Source organism: Corvus cornix, chromosome 2 (genome assembly GCF_000738735.6).
Source record: "Corvus cornix cornix isolate S_Up_H32 chromosome 2, ASM73873v5, whole genome shotgun sequence".
NCBI classification, from domain to species: Eukaryota; Metazoa; Chordata; class Aves; order Passeriformes; family Corvidae; genus Corvus; species Corvus cornix.
In genome coordinates, this window is record NC_046333.1 from 15,894,725 (window position 1) to 15,916,072 (window position 21,348).

General features: G+C 36.6%; 1 protein-coding gene across 3 annotated transcripts in view; it reads left to right on the forward strand.

Annotated features, from left to right (window-relative positions):
• The first annotated feature begins 10,568 nt into the window (after positions 1 to 10,568).
• The window catches only part of ODAD2 (outer dynein arm docking complex subunit 2), a 74,999-nt gene continuing 64,219 nt past the window's right edge, over positions 10,569 to 21,348 (forward strand). For 2 of the 3 annotated variants that reach the window (XM_039549936.1, XM_039549937.1), the window contains exons 1-9: positions 10,569 to 10,604; positions 11,161 to 11,427; positions 12,587 to 12,744; positions 14,108 to 14,303; positions 14,867 to 14,973; positions 15,429 to 15,565; positions 16,599 to 16,712; positions 19,535 to 19,746; positions 21,168 to 21,302. In XM_039549936.1, the coding sequence (XP_039405870.1) occupies positions 10,570 to 10,604; positions 11,161 to 11,427; positions 12,587 to 12,744; positions 14,108 to 14,303; positions 14,867 to 14,973; positions 15,429 to 15,565; positions 16,599 to 16,712; positions 19,535 to 19,746; positions 21,168 to 21,302 (1,361 nt within the window). In that variant the 5' untranslated portion in view covers position 10,569. The remainder of the gene's footprint in view (positions 10,605 to 11,160; positions 11,428 to 12,586; positions 12,745 to 14,107; positions 14,304 to 14,866; positions 14,974 to 15,428; positions 15,566 to 16,598; positions 16,713 to 19,534; positions 19,747 to 21,167; positions 21,303 to 21,348) is intronic. The other variant, XM_039549938.1, reaches the window with a different exon arrangement.

The following is a 21,348-nucleotide window of genomic DNA, read 5'->3' on the forward strand; positions in this document are numbered from 1 at the left end:
CCATCACTGAGCAGTCACTGAAGAAGTTCCTATTAAAGCAATATTGTGAATGAATACATGTATGCTTTTACTGGTCATATGTAAATTAGAGATTCAGTAACTTCTGTGTTTTCCCATAGTCTTAAGGTGCAAAACAAAAGCTTAACAGTACAGCTAAAAGGAATAAAAATACTATACTGTTCTGTTGGTAGAAAGACAATAGGACACTTAATGGGAAGATACTTCTTGAAGTGAAGAGTTACTTTTCTGCTTACACACAAAATAAAGCATGATAGTTTGTGTATTGTGGATCTTATACATCACAGATTACATGAAAAAATGTATAGCTTTTTGTGTGGAAGCCTTCCTTCTATCAAGATGGGCAAAGGCATATGTGAAATGGAACAATGAGAACAGGAAAACCTATAACTTCACAGATTTCTGTAGCATAGTTTTGTCAGCTTAAATATTGCCATTCCTTGATATTGTAATCCTGTGCCAAGGACAATTACAATTTGCTTTTCAGAAGTTCTATTTATTTTGCATAATTACCATATTTTATTAGAAAATTCTTCTATTCCCCCACTGGTTAATCACAGGTTTTTAAAACAATACATTTGGGAGTGTCTTTTTTATTAAACTGGAAGAGGTATGCTCCATTCCACCAGAGGTGTTAGTTACATAGGTGACTAGAAAATTACAGGATTTTTTTTTACTTTAGTAATCACAAACACATAGTACAATGGAAACCCAACTATTTTCAAAATTTTGTTTATTTGAGATGTAACCTATATTTTTGTTGGAATACAGATCATACACTCAGGATGTATACAAGGCACCAAAAGAAGAATTCAGGCAATCCAAATCCACAAAAGTGGTTCAGAAAACCTCTGTTTTACTGACTGTAAAATGTGAATTCATTTAGCTCCATTGTTTTAGTCCCGTCAGTGTGCTAAGTGCCAAAGCTCAGGTTTCTGCGAGTACATCAAACTCTCAGTTTCTACCTGCAGCTTCTTTTAACCCCACTAAAGGACAAGTCTGGACTTGGTTCCTCGAGGGTTCGCTTCAGTCCAGGTGCCCTGAGCACACCTACCACTTAGTGACACCACTGGCTGGCTTCCAGGATGGATCTCACTCATGTCCTGGGCTCGTGGGTACTTGGCAATTGCCCGTGACCTTGTGGAGATGTCCAGTAAAGTGGTGAGTTACAGAGGACCTGGGTTCCTGCACGCTTCAGAGTCCCTGCCTGACTGTGCAAAGCTTCAGCCAGTTTTATAGAAGGAAATCCCACTGGACAGAGACAGGAGCTCCATGAGGAGCCCTGGGAGAGTGCCTTAGAGCCCTGCACCCACACAGGCACCCCCAGGCTCCCCAGAGAAATGGAGAGGTTCAGAAACCCCTCTACGCTCACCATTCCTGTCTGGCAGACTCAAGAGCTGAGCACAGCATGTCTGTATGTGCAGTGCAGCATGTTCACAAAATCTGAAAGCTGTAAAATGTTTTGAGATTCATTTAAATATGGTCTGCTCTCAATCTTAAACACAGCATATATAATGATCACCAAAAGTGGACATGAAAAAAATCACCATATCATCCTTTACATTTACCAGTAAAGCAGACAACATCAAGTATTTCTAATTACTGTATCCTACTTCTATAGAGAATAAAATAAAGCTGGGTTTAATTGTAGTCTCAATAGAGTGAGATTGCAAACAATTTGCCCCCCTGAAGATTCTACTCAATCCTTCCCCATGTGGCGTATTTAATTCCAGTTTTGCTTACTTTAAACTGAATGGAATTTTTGTACCAAATTAGGACAACTAAGTCCTTCCACGCAGAAAACTACTAAGCTCACTGAATATTTTTCTGTTGTGGTGCCAAACCATACAGTAATCATACTGAGGATATGGATGGAAGAAACATTGCTCTGCACAGTAATTCCATATAGGAATCACTATTGATTACAGCGAGGCTACTTTATGGGTAATGGTAAATTATGAGGTTTCTCTGGTAAGTGAGAACATTGATTTACATGAGTAATGCAAAGGCTCACACGTAAACTGAACTCAGACTTCAACTGTCAGCCGTAACACATCTATTTATACCGCAGATCTGTGCTTAGCTACTTATATTTAATTACAATCAGTTGTGGTGCCTCCATTTTCTGTGTTTACACAGAGAATCACATTTCTGAGGTCAAATGGAATGACAGTTATACTGTAGTTATTTGAAAACATGCTTAGCTGTACATTATGCCTGTATCTGAGGACTAAATTTCTGCAGAAGAGAGGATGCGTATGATTCATCAATCTTTCCTTACATGAATAAAATTTCACACACTTCAGTTTTAGTCAGGGCATGTCTGTGCTGCACAACATGGAGAGATACCCAGAGCAGCTCAAAAGGAGCCAGGTTGGGTAACTGGAAGCAGTTTAACCACATTGCTTAATGCTGCACACTGTCTAATTTACCCTGGTTTGTAGCAAAGTAAATTAGCTTTGACAAAGCACTGCACAAATAGGCTACCCTGCTCCCAGCCCATGAGCCAGCTTTGGCACCGATTTCTACGTCAGACTTACTGTGCAGTACAGCACAGCTACTAGCAGATGCAAAAGACTGCTTGCATAAAAATGTGCAGATTCAGATCCTCAAATTTTATTCTGTGCTCATTCATTTTAATAGCATAAAACATTTTTAATTCTTAAATGTCCCTGATTAAAATTCAGTGGTATCACTGAACCAGAACATCAAAAGGCTACAATACCACTATAAATGAATCACTAAAGCACATCAGTTTAGGCTTGCCATGCTCAAACAGGCTTTTTTTTTTTTTTTTAATTTATTTACTGACAGCAGTAGCAATCTGCTAATTGGTAGCAGATTTATTCAGACTCTTAAGCCTAATTTCTACTGACCTTTGGCATCCTTATTTCCAGCATGAAAGGCTTTACCAAAATCCTAACAGATCACAAAGCTTTCACACTGAAACCTCAGAAGAAAAATGTCATTAATATAACCACAGTATGTTTTAGAATGTCACAGGACCTAGATTTTTTTTAAATACTCTGAAAAAATGAAGCTTTACTGCCTGCTTTCTGACAGCACTGTTGATAGACCAAATCTTTCCTCCCATGAAATCAATGACAGAAATCCACCAATGACAATGGGTGCAGACACTAAGGTCTTGCCAGGTACAATTTTCCAGTAGGGACAGAATCCTTTTTCATCTCTCAAAAATTATTTCAAACTTCCTAGTAAGACAGTCTTTTGGCATCATAATCAGCAACCTTTTCAATACCAAAGCAAAACATGCTAACTTGATATTCCAGGAAAAAATTATGTTCAAACTATTCTGTTATTCTTCCCAAATCTAAACAGAGCACATACACATGCATTTTGAAAAAGTGGCCTGCTTCAGCCCCCATATTTTACATTCAGAGTTGAAGGCTTGCTGAAAATCAACAGCTCTTGTAATAAGCTGAAATATTAATTTATGTATAAATTGGGTAGAAAAGTAAGAGTTTTAAAAACTAGATAGTTTCAATCTCTATCTCTGCTTGAGCTAAAATATAGATGTAAGAGCTACATGCAACTCCTTCTACAATAAAATAACTAACTACCTAACTGTGGCAGAGCTCCAGATCCTCCAGAAGAACCTTAATGATCCTAAATTTAAATTAAAATACTTGGATGTATACAGTTATTACCAGAGAAAGAAACGGAAAAAATCAGAGGAAAAATGTACCCATATGGAGGACTCTAATATCCATGGCACAGATCTTGAGAACAATACCAGAAAATTGGCTGAATTAACTGTATCAGAATGTACACTATGCAAGAAGACATGTATATGCAACACGCATTTCTGCTTCTCTCAATAAAAATAATTTTGATAAAAAGGCAACTTTCCTCTCCACATTGAAGTTCTACTGTAAAAAGACTTGGAATGGAGCTATAATCTCTGTTCTCATCCACGCAGGACTTCATTTTCATCCAAGTTGAGTGAAGATGTCATATTCATCAAACATATTCTATGGACTTAGAACTGTTTTTTTATTTTGCTTTGTTTCACAGTTCACACAGTGCAATGACTATGAAGCAGAAATTTAGATAAATACATTATTTTTCTACCAGGCACTGGATTAATGCTCAACCTTGCAACATCCAACTGTTGCTCTATATTAATTTTACAGCCAGTTGCTGCTCAAACCCTGTAGCGATTTGGCTTTATTCTGATCTCCACTCCTCTCACAATTTCACATTTTCCCATATAATATTACCGTACCACCATAAATGATAGAAGCAGTCTCTTCAAAACCAGTGATTGCTCCAAGGTGCTTGAATTTCTGCCTTGAAATGACCTACAAAGAAGAGAAAATGCCCTGATGTCAGTCTTGGCTTTCTTTCTGATTATATAACAGGGGAAAAATGATACAGATTTTTTTTACTCATATTTTTATGTTAGTTTTGTAAAAACTATGCAGGGAATTATCCAGAATTACTATTGGTGATTACCTAAGGAGTGAAATGGGGCTACCACAGTAATAACTGGGAGCTGAGTAACTGGAAAGTATTCTAACCTTCTCTCTAACTATGTAGTGTCTTTTTTGTGTTTGTATTCGCACCTCGTGCGAGAATCTGCTCTTCAAGAAACGGTCAAAATCTCTCTCCCGATTAATATCCCCACATTACAGTCCAAAATACTTTCCACCAATAACTCTCATTTTTTCTCTAGGAAAAGAAATTCATAACTGGAGACTACTTATGACATTCTATTTCTAATTTTAAAACAATCTCCTTTTCACACTCCCACCACAAAACAAACAGCCCAATCCTTTCTCCCTTTTTCCCCTTGAAAAAGAAGGCAATTTATAGAAACTACTAAGAAAGCAAAAGACATTTGAGCATGTCAGTAGCATTCACTTTCAGAAGGTTTATGTTTGAAAGCTAAAAACACTGTCCTCAATACAGTACAAGACACACTACCTGCAGTATTGATTTTATTATCAAATTATTGCAAATGTCTAGCACCACAAGCTAAACCTATAACTAAGAAGTGTAGCTAGCAATTTTTCTGCATACATTTAAAAATAATTTTCCATCTTATTTTTACTCGCCAGAAAGTCGAATTCATTTCTAAGGTACAAAGTGTTTTAGGATACACCTAACTTAGTTTGCAGAGTTACTAGTTAGTCCATTACACTTGGCACACACTGTTTGGGACAGTTTTCTTGGTTTGATTTTGTTTTGTTTTAATTGAATCTCTACTACTTTGGAGAAAAGTACCATTGCCTGATTTACACTAAAGCCTTAAAAGGCTGCTATATCCTTCTGATGCTGCACGGACATTGTATTAACTTTGTAGTTATAATCCACTCATGCAGCCAATTCAACTCACCAAAGGGCAAGTTTTAAAAGACACTATGTATTTCCACTGATACTGAATTGCTATACTATTAAGGTCAGAACAATTAACCAGTTCTAGAAAAACATTTTATCTATACATCAAAATGCATAGATATTCTTTCTCCCTGAAAAAATATAGGCAAAATATGATTTTTTTAATGCAGGGAAGAATCAATCATAAAAATAAAGAGAAATAGCCATTAATGCTTTCTGTGTGTAAGGGGTTGTACCAGTACATGAACAAATTAAGGTGGCTCATTGAGTCAATACTTTGGTGACACCTCGCATTTTAAAACAATTCCAAATTTATTCATATACTTAGAAAGCTCTACTTCAGAACAGCTTTCTCCAAAGCTTTCTCTTTCAGTGTTATTAGGCACACATATTTTTTTGCAGAAATTTCAAGGCAAAGTATTACATGAAGAGGGAATTGAGGTTGAAGATGCAAAAAGATAATGCAGGGATTAAAAAGTAAAATCTTTGAATGTAATTATTCCCCACTAGAGTATTACAAACCCAGGAAAAACAACCTAAGTTTCACTGAAGCAACATGACACCATCTTAAGGCCCCTGATAACCTGAGATTTTTTTTTTTTTCCAATGATGCAAAGAAAATAAGTGAATGAATTTACTGCATCTTTCAAAACCACAGTCTTCTAACCTAGTATTCCAAATATTAGTATGACACAGTTACAGTCATCTAGTTATTACACCAGACTGTTTATTTCTTTCAAATTATACTCAAAAATCCTGGGTAGTAGTAAATAGAAATTAACAAAAAGGAATAAATAGCCATCTACAAAATAGAGGGAAGTCTAGTAACACCGTTCATATTTTGCAATATTATAACTTTTACTGATAGAAACTGATTAAATCACATTCAATCTTGGACTGTAAAACACGAATCCCATCTGGAAGCCATTTCTAAAAAAGAGCAGCAGAATCTCTGTTACTGTCATTGTTCAGAAAATAACTGTGCAGATATTGTCAATCTATCACTCATTAACCAAAATATTGTCCTTCCTTATTTTCTTTGAAGATTTTTGAGTAACTCTCTCTTTGCCAGACACCCATGCACACCCTTGCACACCTCTGCCCCTTGCAGGAAGTCCCATTTGAAAAGTGGCCTTTTCTGTTTCTTAATTTCTAGGCCCAAGAGAGTGTATTGCACAATGTTCAAGCCTTAAAAATCCCCACTGCAAATAATCTGGCATTTTTTGAAGCACATAATTACTCAGAAAACAAGATGTGAGTATGAGATCACAACACAGAAATCAGAGACGGGGTGAAAAATTAGTAGTCCTTTTCTTTCTAAAGATTAAGTTTTAAACATTGTTTTCCATTAAATCTTGCTTAAAGAAAAGATATCAACAGATTCATCATGTCCTCTGCTTCATTTTCCATTCTTATGTACATCATCTTTTGAGCTGAAATCCTGCCTTTCCACAAAGCACTGCTCCCCAATTAAAAAAAAACCCCAAACACACAAAAACCCCAAAAGACAACAACAAACAACAACAGATGACCAGAAATAAAGATGCAAGAAAAGGTTGGTTAACAACTCCACACACCTAAATGGTGCATTTGTACTGATACAAAATTAAATAAAAGCAGCACAAATGGATTTTTTTATTTCTCTTATTAAACCCTTTACATCAAAACAGTAGGAGTTTGGTTCGTTTTGTGAATGCCAAAAATATGTAAATGTTTCAAGAAAGGCAAGCTAATGAACAATAAAAGGAAATTAAAAGGAACAATAAAAGGAAATTGAAGCTGATTTTCAGCTTGTCTGACAAACTGACCATGAAGCTGATCAGCTAAACTGCTATTTAACAGAAGGACTAGCTGGTCTGATTGACCTTTTTTATTTTATGCAAACCTCTACAATTTTTTTTACAATGGGTGTTACTGTTCTTCTTCAACAGTAATAATTTACACCCTCTTCTATAATAATGTGAGGAAAAATATGCATGAAAAATTTCTTGCACATTCTGGCTGCAACTTTGAGATTGTAAAAAAAATTTCCAATTGCCTTACTCTCCATGTTAACAAATTCTTCATATTCCCCATTTCTTTGTGCCAGTAAGAAATGATCTCATCTTTTGTTACTGGCAAACATCTCACCTACTGTTTTATAAAATGTCTTTTACATTCAAAATGTAAAAACAACAGAGAAAAAAATCACTTGTACATAAATGTACTACTACCAGTTTACAGAATTAGCCAAACATGGTGCAAATGCCATCTCTGGGTGGACCCAGTTCCTGAGTGAGCTGTTTTTGAGAACACATTACAGCTTTATTGCCTGGAATTTTTTGCACACTGATTTTGGGGCACCAAAAGAACACTTTTATATTTCTTTAAATGATTACTTAACACTTTAGCTTTCAGGCAAAATTTTCTTGCAAGGTATCCACTTACACTCTTGTGCTAGTTAAGTGAGGAAGTACCTAAATACTTATTTTTTAGTGATAGCTGATGTAAGAGGGCAAGATTCCTTGTCATCCAGCAAGATAGGCCTGAATGTAACCAAGGGAATAAGCCAGAGCTCAAATACCAATGCAATAACTGCTGTAATGACTTGCTACAGCTGATATATGTCTGAAAACGTGCAAAAACCTACACAGCACAGAGACTACAAGCAGTAACAGAAATGGTTCATATCAGTTAATTATTTCCAAGACCACAACCCTCTGTGAAATACGTTTCAAATTTAATATCAGATTCAAAAGCTACTTTGGAAAGAGGAAGAGGATGAGAACTAAAATACAGAGACCACATGCTAGAAATATTTTTTTTCCTTTAAAAGTGGAATTTGATTTTATAAGGGCAAACTGCAATATTATATGCTCAAATCCTGCAGAAAGCTACAAACCCATCAGCTGAAAATAAAAGTAATGGATTAAAAATTGGTTGATTTATTCAGTTACAAGGTGACAACAATCCCCAAATGTGAAAACCAAATGTAATCCTAGAGTGTAGTAGAGGAACTTCCAAAAGAGATGAAGACTATTAATGCCATTGTAATGGATCTTTGTGAAAGGATCTTAGAAACAGTGCTGAATAGAAAAAAAAGCTCAGAACACAGGCAAATAAGGGATACTAAGATGGTAAAAGAAATGATGAACTTGCAGTCTGAGTCTAGAGGAACTGGACTGGTTTAGCCAAGCAAAGTTAAGTCTAGGACAAAATATTCTAACTCAGAAAATGGGTGTAAAATCTATGGAGGAAAAGTAGCTGTTGAAAATAAGATAAAGAACCAATATTTATACAAGAAAAAGTACACACAAACTAGTCATACATATTGAGGTTATAAATTAAATCAGGTGGTTTCCAGCCTTCAGAAGAGTTAGAGCAGTCTTCCTAGGAGTACTGCTATGCTACAAACTCTGCATTTGCCACAAAAAAAAAAGAGGAAAACTTCTGACTCTTGAGCATCCATAGGCATTGCTTCTTATACCAGATCCCAGCAGCATTCCTCACTGCTGGCTTGCAGAATCTGTTCTGCTTTATCATTTTTTGACTTACCTGTCCCCACAGAAAGTTCCACTGGTAACTAAGCCTGAGCTAGTTACCAAAGCTCCTTTTATGGTCAGTGGAGATGCATAGTCTTTGAGGGCACACCATCCCATTTATCTTTGTCATTGAAATATCTTTGCTTCTTGCTGTTCAGTGGAACAGAGTGATCTCATTTAGGAATTCTATTTCTTACTCCACCGACTTCTTGCTTAAAATACTCATCTCTGTGTGAAAACTCACTGTCTTCACTCCCCACCACCCATGGCAGGGATACTTTTACTCCCTTTCCCATTTTGTTTCTTGCACCTTCTGCCCTCAAAATCAATTTTTAAAGAGTCATTATTTCAGTAAAATGAAGAGATTTAATCCCTTCTGGAAATGCATTCATACACAGTATTCCATACAGAAAAGAAATTGCCTTAAGTCTTTAACCAGGCTTTTAACTAAAAAATTCTCTTTCAGTTTCACTTAATAAAATTAGTAATTTTCTATCTACTCTAAGTTAAACAAGTAAAACAAGAAAAGCCAATCCTATTCTTAAGCCATTAATGTGCAGACTTCATGTACTTATACATAGTTCCTGCTTGAAAGTTTAGGTAAGTAAAATGTATATGGACAGTCATCTCCATGCAAAAAAGTGTATTAATCCCATTCTGTTATTCTTTGAGATATATCCCACATACATTCCATGACCTTCCTCATTGTTAGAGGTTTCTTACCCGGCTGAGTTCTCAGCTGGTAAATGACTCTTGGCTACGTTGACTCTATAGTGTAGGAAGCTGGGTACTCCTGCTGGACTGTCCTTGAAAGGATTATTTTCCTGTGTCTTCAGAAGGACACATATACTGGAAAGCTGACCACAGCTTCCTAACTTCAGTCAGCGTACAGCAGGTAGCAATTCCTTCCCAGGTCAAATCTAAGTCCAATTTTTATCATCTGATCGGGATTTTGATGGAGACAAACTGGAGGGGGAACTGGAGGGGTAATGTACAGGTGGGAAGGGAAGTCAGAGAATATATTTCTTACTGGCTCAGTGGTACAAAAGATGACCCAGTCCATGATGAGTTCAGTAGGAACTTTTTAACAAAAATTTATCCAAAGTGATGGCTCATTCAACAACTTATGAGTTGATAATAGGATTGGGGAAATAGGGTAAATTTCCATTCTGTGTTTGGGGCTTTCTATTTGTGTGTGTACAGTGCTGTGTTGTCCTCAGTATGTGAAAGGACTTTATTCACTGGCACTACCCCTACCTATTTCCTTCCTTCACTTTCAAGAAATACTAATTACACATTACATTTCCTTTAACCAAAAGCATTTCAAGCACGATCTGTCACGCTGCCTCAAGAACTAAAAGTGGTCAATCTTAACCTTTATTAATTAAAGCTGTTTTCCTGTAACCACTGACAGTCAGGGAAAGGTTTAAGCTGTACTGGATAGAAGTCAAGCTAAAAAACTTTCGGTGGTCTTCCTTCAACCTCCGGTGCAAGGTAACTCTAGTTACTACATTATTTAACTCCACACAAAAAGCACACAGCCCGCCTTACGACTTCCAGTGCCGCTCCCTTCCCTTCCGACGAGGAATGCCGGCCGGGGCCGCGGCTGTCCCGGCTGTCCCCGCTGTCCCGGTAACGCCGGCCCGTCCCCACGGCAACGCCGCCGGCCATGGCGGGGGCGCGGCGCGGCGGGCCCGGGGCGAGGTGAGGGCCGAACGTGGGGCGGGCTGCATGCGACCCCCCGGGCTCCCTGTGTCCCTGCTCCGGGCCCTCGGCTCCCGGCTCCCGGCTCCCTCCCGCTCCCACCCCAGACCCTGGTCCGTGCTCCCCACATGGCCGAGGCCGCCCCGAGCCGGCCTCACTTGGGCGGCCCTCGGCCTCCCCTGGGCTGGCCGGGCGGGGCTGAGCCCCTCTTTCCGCCATTCAGCGGCAGTGCCGGGGGTCATGGGGCCGTGTCTGTCCGCCTGCACACGGGGCTTTAACAGTAGGATTCTTTTGCTGCAGCTTCAACAGAGGCCTTCTGCTGCCGGCTGCAGGATTTCTAGTAACACCAGCAATTAAGAAAAAATAATCAGTGTTTGCACTTGATTTCCCCATTTCTTTAAAATTTGCGAGTTGGCTTCATCAAGTCCCCCTTCCCCTCTTCAGGGATTTAAATGAGTTAAAAGAACCCAGTCGTTCCTAGATAGGTTTATTTCAAATCATAGCAGCCACAGCATATTTAACCATTTGAGAGCTGGGTTTGGTCGTTCTGTGACAGGGTCTCGTTGCCACGGTGGGCTCCGGTGACACTGACCAAGACCATGGGAGTGGCATTGGCGAGAGCAGCTCAGTGGACTGCTGCTGGCTCTGGAACTGGCACACTTGAAATCACCCCTTTGAACGAATCCCTTTTAAATCAAATTATTAAGTTTGCAGAGGACTTCAGCACTAAGCATCCTCAGGAAGCAGCGTTTGTCTTCAGAGAGCCTCTTGAGTGGAAAACGCAGTTGGACTCTTCAGTGTTTGGAGAGGGTTATGAGGTCAAGTAAGTCTGAACTGCGGTGTGTTTTCAAATGCAGATGGTGAACTATGATGAAATATTGTCCTCATTTAGCATAAACAAAACCTTATTGTATTTGGGAGGCTGAAACAGGTGGAGGTTTTTTTGATAGATATTGAAAATTTTGAGCTAATATTAGTAGAGTGTAAAAACTTGCTTTTTGAGAGTTTGAGACAATTTTGTCTGGTTTGTGATGCAGACTTGTTTAGCCAGTGATCTATATAACTTGCCCTGTCTAGTCCCGAGATTTTTTACAACATGTGTAACAGTGATTAACTGTGTAATTTCTCTTGGTGTTAGGAGTTACTCCTGTTTGGTGGGTTGACCTTGGCTGGTTGCCAGGTGTCCAGTAAGCTGCTCCCCCTCCTGTAATGGACAGGAGAGAAAAGTACAATGAAAGGCCCATGGACTGAGATAAGGACAGGGAGAGATCACTCACCAGTTACTGTCATCAGCAAACCAGACTTGAGTCACGGAAATTAATTTAATCTACTGCCAATCAAAAGTCAGAGTAGGATAATGAGAAATAAAACAAATCTTAAGACTTTCTACCTTTGTCCCACACCTACCTCTTCCCAAGCTCAACTTCACTCCTGATTTTCTCTACTTCCTTACCCCTGAGTGGCACAAGGGGACAGGGAATGAGGGTTGAGGTCAGTTTTATTCTGATGTTTCTTCCTCCTCACACTCTTCTGCTCCATCATGGGGTCCCTCCCACAGGACAGTCCTTTACGAACTTCTCCAATGTGAGTCCTTTGCAAAGCCTGCAGGTCTTCACAGCCTGCTCCAGCATGGGTCCCTTCTATGGGGTGCAGTCCATCAGGAACAGGCTGCTCCAGTGTGGGTGTCCCTCAGGGTCCCAAGTCCGGCCAGCAAACCTGCTCCAGCGTGGTCTCCCTTCTCCATTGGTTCATGGGTCCTTCCAGGACCCTGCTTATTGTGGGCTTCCCATGGAGTCACAGTTTGCTTTGGGCCTATCTATCTGCTGATGTGCTGTAAATAAATTGGTTTACCTTGGAAGTTTTCTGAAATACAGTTTAAAGAAATTGTATATCATGCTTTATTATGTGATGCTTGAATAACATTCAAGATTCTTCTCTATTCAAGTTCTTATTTTAAAAAGATAACAACTTAATTTTTCTAGTGAAGCGACTGTTCAGTCTGAAGCCAAAGGTAAAGATGGCCAACCATTGCTTATCCTCTCGGCATCAACTCTCAGAGTTCGCAGTTTTGACCAGCTGTCCCGTTTGCTACGAGTTGCTATGGAAAAAAAGTTAAAGGAAGCACAGGCATGCCTTGAAGGTTTTCTTTCTTCTTTTTTTTTTCATCTCTCCTCTTTCTTAAGAAGTATATGTCTTCTTCAGTTCATATTTATGAAATGTCCGGGAAGGAAGATATGCCTTCATTTTAAGTATATGAGAAGGTGTTAATTCATGAAGGTGGCTAAAAGTGCTGATCCAGAACATAATGGAGTTTCTATTTCTTCTTTTATTTACATAGAAATTAATAACCCAGAAATTTGGAATAAAGTTAAATAAAACTGTTGAATCTCATATACAAATTCATGTATACTGAGTAATATCCCAGCTATTGCAACAGACAGTAGATTTAAATTTTGAAAAAAAAAGGAATGTTTTATTTGAGGCTAATAACAGATTTTCCTATGTATGTAGTTTAATACTCCTTTAAAATGCTACATCCTTTAAAGATAGCCAAAGAAAAAATAATATGCTTAAAGCCATTCTTACCTGCACAAGGTTCACTGTGAGCACTTCTAGATTCCTTCTCACAATGGCTTTAAAACAGAGGTACAAGTACTTCCACTGTGTCATCTTCAAGTCCTAGATTTTCAAACTGACAAGACTCTTGATATGCTAAACTACTTATCATTCTCCTACCTAGAGGCAGAAGAAATCAGTGGTATTCTTTGATAGTAGTAGTGGAAACTGCCTTAATAAAATATAAATGCTCATACTGGATCAAGTTTCAGAGCCATCTAATTATGGGTCCTGTCATTGATCAACCATGAATATTAGGGAAGAATAATATGGACAGTGTATCATGCAGAGCCATTCACAGATGCATGGGACTTCATTTGCAGGAACAGAGCAAAATGGTTTTGTAAAACACATTGATATGCAGTTATGTCACTGTTTACCCAGAAGAACAGCTGGCATAGCTGAGGAAGTAATGGGGCCATTGGGAATGCTGCTAGAAAACCTAAAGATGTTCTTTAACACTAAATTGTATTTCCAAAATGATCAGTTTTCAGTGAGTTAAGCCCATTGATTTCCTGTTTTGGAAATCAGCCAGCCATATTTTTGGATAAGGAGAGAGTGTTGATAAAAGGAGCTATTTAATATTCACCCCTTGGTTGAATGAATCTTACAATCTTTGCTTTGAAAAGGAATTAGTTTGTTAAGGAAAAAAAATCCTTTTGTTCTTAATGTTTTCATATTCTTAAAAGTACATTTCAAATTACAGTAGAGGGATATGAAAAAATACATCATACAGTAATGTTTGATGAATAGCTATGCACATTATAAACTTTTTATTGAAAATTAATAGCCTCAAAATCATTGAGCAATTGAAATAAAAAGAGTTTGTCTTACCTGAGCATTTTAAACATAGTAGCATATAACATGATTCTGTTTCATGTTTACAGCTAACAGAGATCCTATAGTGAAAATTCTTGGCCCTGAATATGGGACTGTTGAAGGAGAAGATACGTCCATCTTGCATTTATTTGACAAAGTGAAAAAAGAATCTGATTTTGAAACAGAACTGAAAATGAAAATCGTTCTTCTTCTTCATCAGCTGGATTTGCAACTGCTTAATAGTTCTTTGAAACAGATTTCACAGTAAGTGCATTTCAAATAGAAGCTAAGCATCTCAGGCAGTACATTTTTTTGGGTTTTTTTTTAAATCAGATTGGTTTCAACCCACAACATGTGTTTTTGGTGTGACAAAGAAATTTATTGAAATAATTTTCACTGTTTTCTAAGTTAATGAAAAGTCATTTTTTTCTGAAGTTTTTTCTATAGATGTGGGTATGTAAGTGTGTGCCCACAAGTGTGGGGGTGTTATTGCATTTATTGCATATGTTTTGCATTTTGTTAGCAAATTGAAGTCATTTGTGCAAACAACAAAGTCACAGTTAAATATTTTCGAGGAACTGTTTATTTCTTCATGAAATTGTATTAAGTATTACATCAAGTCTGTTTCAGAGTTACAAGGACTTTGCATTAGGTATGGAACTAAAATTTCACTAGCCTATGGACAAAATTAAGAAGATGGAAGATAACCCATTTTCATATTTTTGTTGCTTCTATTAAGACTTGGTGTAAACGAAAAAAAAGTGTAATATTCTCTGAGTACATCCTTTTCAATGAATACATATCGGACCATTTTCTATTAATTGCAGAGATGTAAGACTAAATCCAGCTGCTGTAAATAATGAAGTGAATCTTCTCAAGAATTTCTCTGGGCAAGGAGAAGATACTGTACTGGAATCACTGGAATATACATCAGGTACCAATCTGACCATATCTCACGTTTACATAGACCTTTATTTAAGTACTTGAATTCTGTGTGAAATTTTCTGAATTAATTTCAATAATACATTTGAGGTGTTTATTTCTACCTTGAAGTTATAAAGTAAAATAAGAAGTATTTTCTGATATGCAATGTTGTTCCTCAGCCTTTACATACAGAAATAATCTCTCAATTATATGAATATTTTCAATGGAAGCAGAGGAAGAGATATGAGTCCCTGATCCTGAAAAGTGCTAAGCACAGTTATAGTTCTTGGTTGGATTGGGCCATGGGTCACAGAGTTTTGGATGATTAATACTTAACAATATGAATTCTTAAGAGCAAGGTATTGATTTTGGAATTTGATTTGCATACGTGTAATATTAATCATCAAGCATAACTATTAAAATATTTTTAAACTGGATTCAAACACTAATGCTAATTGATTACAGATTACATGTTCTCTAATGGATGCCGAGCTCCTCCCTGGAGACAAGTGCATGGAGAAATTTGTTATTTAGTCATCAAACCACATGACACTGATCCTTTGTATATCACTTGCAGCACAGCAGGAGTGTTTTTAAATGGAGTAAGTAATAATAAAGGATGCCATTGAGTAATGAATATTTTTATGTGCTAAAATCAAAACTCAGTCATGTTAGGGTGGTTGTATTGGGCTGTAAGACCTGCAGAGCTAGTGTTTTGGTACAGGAGGGAAAGCCACAGTAATAAATGTATGCTAGTTTGCCCATATGTTCTAAGTGCTTTTTCTATAAGTTTTGTACTCTGAATGTATTCTGCACTCTTTGCTAGCAGTGTTTGATTAGTCTCTAAATAAAAGTTCTTCACACTATTCCTATTTAAAGGTACTGTGGGACTTGATGCCTCTCTGGTGCCTCATTGCTCTTGATCTGAGGTGTGATATTATTATGTGAGGCTAGTAGAGCTTGCTTTGGTCTTTTTATAAATGATAAGCCGTTCCTCCTTCTTTCAGCAGAAGTTTTTTTAGAAATTGCTTCTCTCTTTTCTCCTTCTTTTCCTTTTGGCTACCTTTTTCCTAAAACCTAAAGATGTGTTTTATTTAGTCCCTTACGTGTGTTAAGTGGTGACCAGAGCTCTTACATTAATTTTGAAGAGAGATTGATGTCTGTCAGGCATAACTCCACAGATAGATTTCCTAAGAGTTGAAAAATCCAGGGAAGTTTTGACTTGGCCCATTTTTAATAGATGAAGCTCATAAAGCTCAGGCCGTCAAGTCACGTTATTTTCTGTGCCTTTTAGACATCTGCCATACTGCACAGGAAACTCATATTTACTTGATTGTTTGCCATAAGCCATAAATTCTTTTCAGTGGAACTACACAGTGTACAATTAACTGATGGTTATTGCCTGCAAAATTCTGTGTAAGATCTTGATCATTTGTCCATTGGGGTCCATGGAGATGATCCACGTCTCTTTATGAAGCATTTTTGAAGTTTGGTCAACTCTGCTGAGCATGAGACTTCTTTATCTAATCCATTACAGTATGACCTTGGTGCTCTTTTGCACTATTTTATGATGCAGATTAAATTATCTGTGTAAGGCATAACTATTAACAATTTTAAATGTATTCTCTTTTTAAGGGTCAGCTAAAGGGTAAAGATATTGACTATGAAAGAAAAAGTGATCTTTATAAAGACATAGTCACATTTTTAAGGGAGAAATCACCTAGATTTGTAGAAAATATGGCTAAACAGGTATGTATTTATTGGTACTGAGTGTACTTCTTTGTGCAAATATACATTGGTAAGAGTTACCTTGTAAACCTGGCTGAACGTTTATGTTCTTTATCAAAGATAAATCTAAGATTAAATGAAGAATTTTAAAGACTGCAGTGCTTTTTAAAATTATTATTTGTTTCAGTTTCTAATAAATAAGTTTATTTTGTAAATAGCAAATAATACACCATTTCATGTATTGTTCTATCATACTTTATGGTGGGGTTTGATCCAGCATGTGAGGTCAGCTTCTAATTTTGCATGAAATGTTTTGCCTGTCTTCTGGTATTGTTCTTTATGGAGCAGTGGAAATGTTAAAGCAGGAAAATATGATATCTGTATGGAAAAGGTCAGCTTTTTATGACAATATTTTTCTGTGATCAAAACCACTTAAAGTTTTATTTTCATTTTTTGTAACCCAAACATAAATAATTGCCCAACTTTTTTTATGAGAGCTGCCTGATTTAAATATCAGAGCTCTGAGAGTTAAGTATCCAGCTTACATACTTTGTCTTGCTTCAGACACTGTAAAATGCAAGTGTTTTGGCTTTTATTTAGAACTCTATACTAGCTAGAATCACACATTACCACTACAATTTTAGTTGTTTCATTGTTCCTGATAAAACTATTTTTTTTTTCAGATTTCTAGTGTGGTTTTAACAGATTAACTTGGTGGTAAAATTCATCACAGGCCAAAACCTGTCAGGAGTTTCATTGTGATTATTTTAATCCAATTTTAATTATTGAAAGAAGGAAGTAATTAATGGGGAATTAATTATTCTCTAGTTCTGATTTTCTGGGATGTAGGGCTGATACTTATTTTTTTGAGAAACAGACATTTGATCGTTTTGAAGGAACAGAGCATTCCAAGTTGTGCACATAAATACAGTAGCTTATATTAACAGTAATGGAATGGGATGGAATTAATGGAAAAAGAATTTGTGAGTTGTTCTGTTTGAAAGGGTATTAAGTTCCAAATTTTTTCATTTATCTCATAAGCAAGTATTTTTTTAATGTTATACCTAGATATTGGTTTACACTTTATAAATAGGACAACATATGAATGTTTTTAGACATTGGCTTAATGTATTTGCAGTGATTTGGCTTCATTTGATGCTCATAGAAGGTAAAATATGGTAATATTTTACTGGTTTTTCTGTTCTAATCCTAAATGTTAATATAGATTAATGTTACTATTGGTGATAGAGATAACATACCTTTATTTACTAGTTTTCTGTCCTTATATGTTGTAACTATTTAAGAAATGTGTGCACTTATTAAATAAGAGCAAATAAATAGAATTTATCCTGTTTTTCTTCAATTTTCATGTAAATCACATACTGAGTATTCCCTGGCTGTGTAAACAAGTTAATGCAGAAGAGTATACATTATACCTTTTTAATGGTTTAGGAATTTCATATCATCTTGCCTTGCTGAAGAGCTAGTTTAGTATATTTTGCTTTCTAAATCTAGAATTTGAACAAGTTGATACCATAGAGCTGCAGCATATTTGTACCTGAGGGAAAATCTTCTCTGCTCTAGAACTATGAAAATGCAGAGAAAAACTGTAATTTCAAGTTTCCCTAAATGAAGTGAAATATGAGTGGAACTAGTTTTGATTTATTTTCTGAAGAGAAGAGAGCTTCAGAAAGCTCATTACATACACATATATTGCAATACCAATTAACTTTTATATCTGCCTGGCCTTGTTTAAGCTAACATTCAGAATTGCTGTGTTGGCATATAGTGCTGTCGCAAACATACTTTTAAAAGTATGCTTAACTGATCAAACTACAGCACTTATTCCCCTGTGGTTTGTCTAGTTTATCATGTGCTAAATTGTCTTGTCTAGAGTACATTTTCAGAATGAAAGAATTAGCATGAGTTAGTTTGGAATTAGACACTTGAGTTGGCAAGGCGTCAACAGCCGATTCTCATCAGGGACAAGAAAACAGACCCTACTGTGACAGTCTCCTTAAAACTGCCCTGAATCAGTCACATAAAGGAATGTCTTCACCTATCTGATACTGACAGCTGCAATAACAATAATAATAATAAGTAACGATCATATGTTGACTTTCCTGTAAAAATTGAATGTGTTCCAATGGAGAATAAGAGTTGACAAGAGTCTTTTCTGTTCTGTATATTATTGATCAGCCATGGTACTAGACACTGACAGCTGAAGGATTGGTAGGTGCCACTCAGCTCCATTCTTGTATGTGACTTGTTCAACAATGTTTTCTCCTGAGACGCAGAAGATGAAAAAAAAAAAGGAATGTGTTTATATTAGTTCTAAACTATATCAAATTAAATTACTTGGAACTGAAATCTAGCAGTTTATGATAGCCTATTTTCAGTTTTATGTTCATTACTTTTTTGTGGGAATTTTTTGTAAGTCCTTTATGCAGGGAAATAGTTTTTATGTAAATGATCCATTGAAAGCAGAATGGCTGACTTCGCAATTCTAAATCTTAAAACTCATTTGGACCTAGGTTCTGTAAAAATGCTTGTGTCACAGATTTTTGACATACTAGAAATCAAAACCACCAAATATTCAAGGATGTTCCAAATTTATCAACTTGATTTACTTAAAAGACTTCAATTTACACATGATAACTGCAGCTTTCCAAATTAATGTTTTGTTCTTTTAAAGACAATATAATTTTGTGCTTAGCATCTAATTCTACATTTAATGCATACAATTTTTAAGCACGGCATCCTAGAATTGTTCTTATAACTTACTGTTTTAGTGCTCATTATTCATATAGCAATGAGTGACAAACCATGTCTCCTTTTATTAGGAATATAGTTTTTTCAAAGAACCAGCACAGGAGAAGAATTATCAGCATGTGGAAGGTGCTGGGGTTTCTGGCCAATCACAGAGCCTTCATGATTCTGCAGAAAAGACTTTATGTGAGAAAGGGAAAAGTTCTTCAGCAGGGGGAGGATCCACTGGCCAGAGGTTAAAACCATGTATGAAGTGGAAGAGCAGTGGGCTTTCTGCTTCCCAAAGATAAGTAGTTATCTTTAAAATGGAATTTTCTTAAAGATCTCTCTAAACTGTGGTAATGATTGGGCTGCATGTTGTAGGTTTCCATTATTGTCTTAAGTTAGGAGGAGTAAAACAAAGCTGACTACATGTTAATTTCTAAAGAGAGAGTTTGGACCACCAAAGAGAGTTCTCAGTTTTTTCTGTCATGCAACAACTTTGATGTCATTAGGTCATTTCCACAGCAAGGCAGGGAGGAAAACTTGCAATCATCTGCAGTACTGGTCCTCCAGGGCTGTGATATCATCGTATTTTTGGTGTAAAATGCCTTTTAAGGCAAGACAGAGTAGAAAACCTAATCTAAACCACAGTTTCTGAGGGAGATAAAAGAGGTCCAGGATGGAAAATCAGAATGAATCTTACTTATTACTACCACTTTATAATGATTTCTTATTGTATGAGCCACTTCTCTAGCTCTGCTTAGCCGTGATATTCACTAATGAGATTATCTCAAAGTTTGAACACCCAAAATAGAGTATACATATATTGGATATTGTTGGATTTTTCTTCTGAAATCAGAACTCTGTTATGATTTCATGTTTCCTGATTTTGTGTTAGTGGAGGAAGAAGAATATCTGCAGAAAAGCCTTTCAATGTCATCCTACAAAAAAAATAGTATCTTTCTCAAGTCTGCCAATTTAACAAGTTGCAAGAAACATTTTAAAGAGGTTTTGGATGTGACCTATGGTTATCAGTTAAAAAAAAATTGGCTTTCCAGAGCAAGAGCTAACCTATTTCTACAGTCATTGTTAAAGTCTTGATGTAGTGAAATTGACTGTAATCATAAATAACATTCTCTTTTTTTCTTGTGACTGTGATAGAGTGACTAGCCTGGGCTCAAAAAGACATTTTGCTTTCATGACATTGTAATTTAGGGACAAAAGGAGCACCAGAGATTGTGGCCAACTAGGACTAGAAGTATTTTTGGAATACGAGGAAAGCAATATATATTGTATTCAGCTGATCAAAGCTATGGAACATCTCAATTTGTGGAAGAACTAGGTAGACCAAAACTGCCTGGAAATAAAATTACTAAAGAAGAAAGATACAGAAAATCATGTCTGGGGATGGTAAATAGGGAACACATAGTCACTGTCAGTTCTAGGACAAAAATAAAGGACATCAAATTAAAATGAGGCAGAGAGATCAGTCCTGAACAAAGGAAGAGACTTCTTCATACACCACACAGTTAAGCACTTGAATTCTGTGCCAGAAGGTTGTAAATTCGTTTGTTTATGTGAGTACAAAAAGCAACCAGAGACATTCACTGAACTATTCATCCATGCAAAACTGTTAATGCGTGGACAATCAAGAGTTTTCTGAATCACAATATGCTGAAGAATATTCTGGAAAAAATAATTTCTGTGTTCTTTTCTTTTAAATAAACCCAAATCCGGTAGTGTAAAGGCTTCAAAAAAAAACTCTGAAGAAGAAGGGAAAAGTAGTACTGTACCTCTGACTACAAAAAAGACAGCCAGTGGCAAATCTAAAACTGTTAAAATTCAACAGACTTCAAAATGGTATGGGTTACTTATTTTTCTTCCTTTCAGTTCTAAATTTTTATTT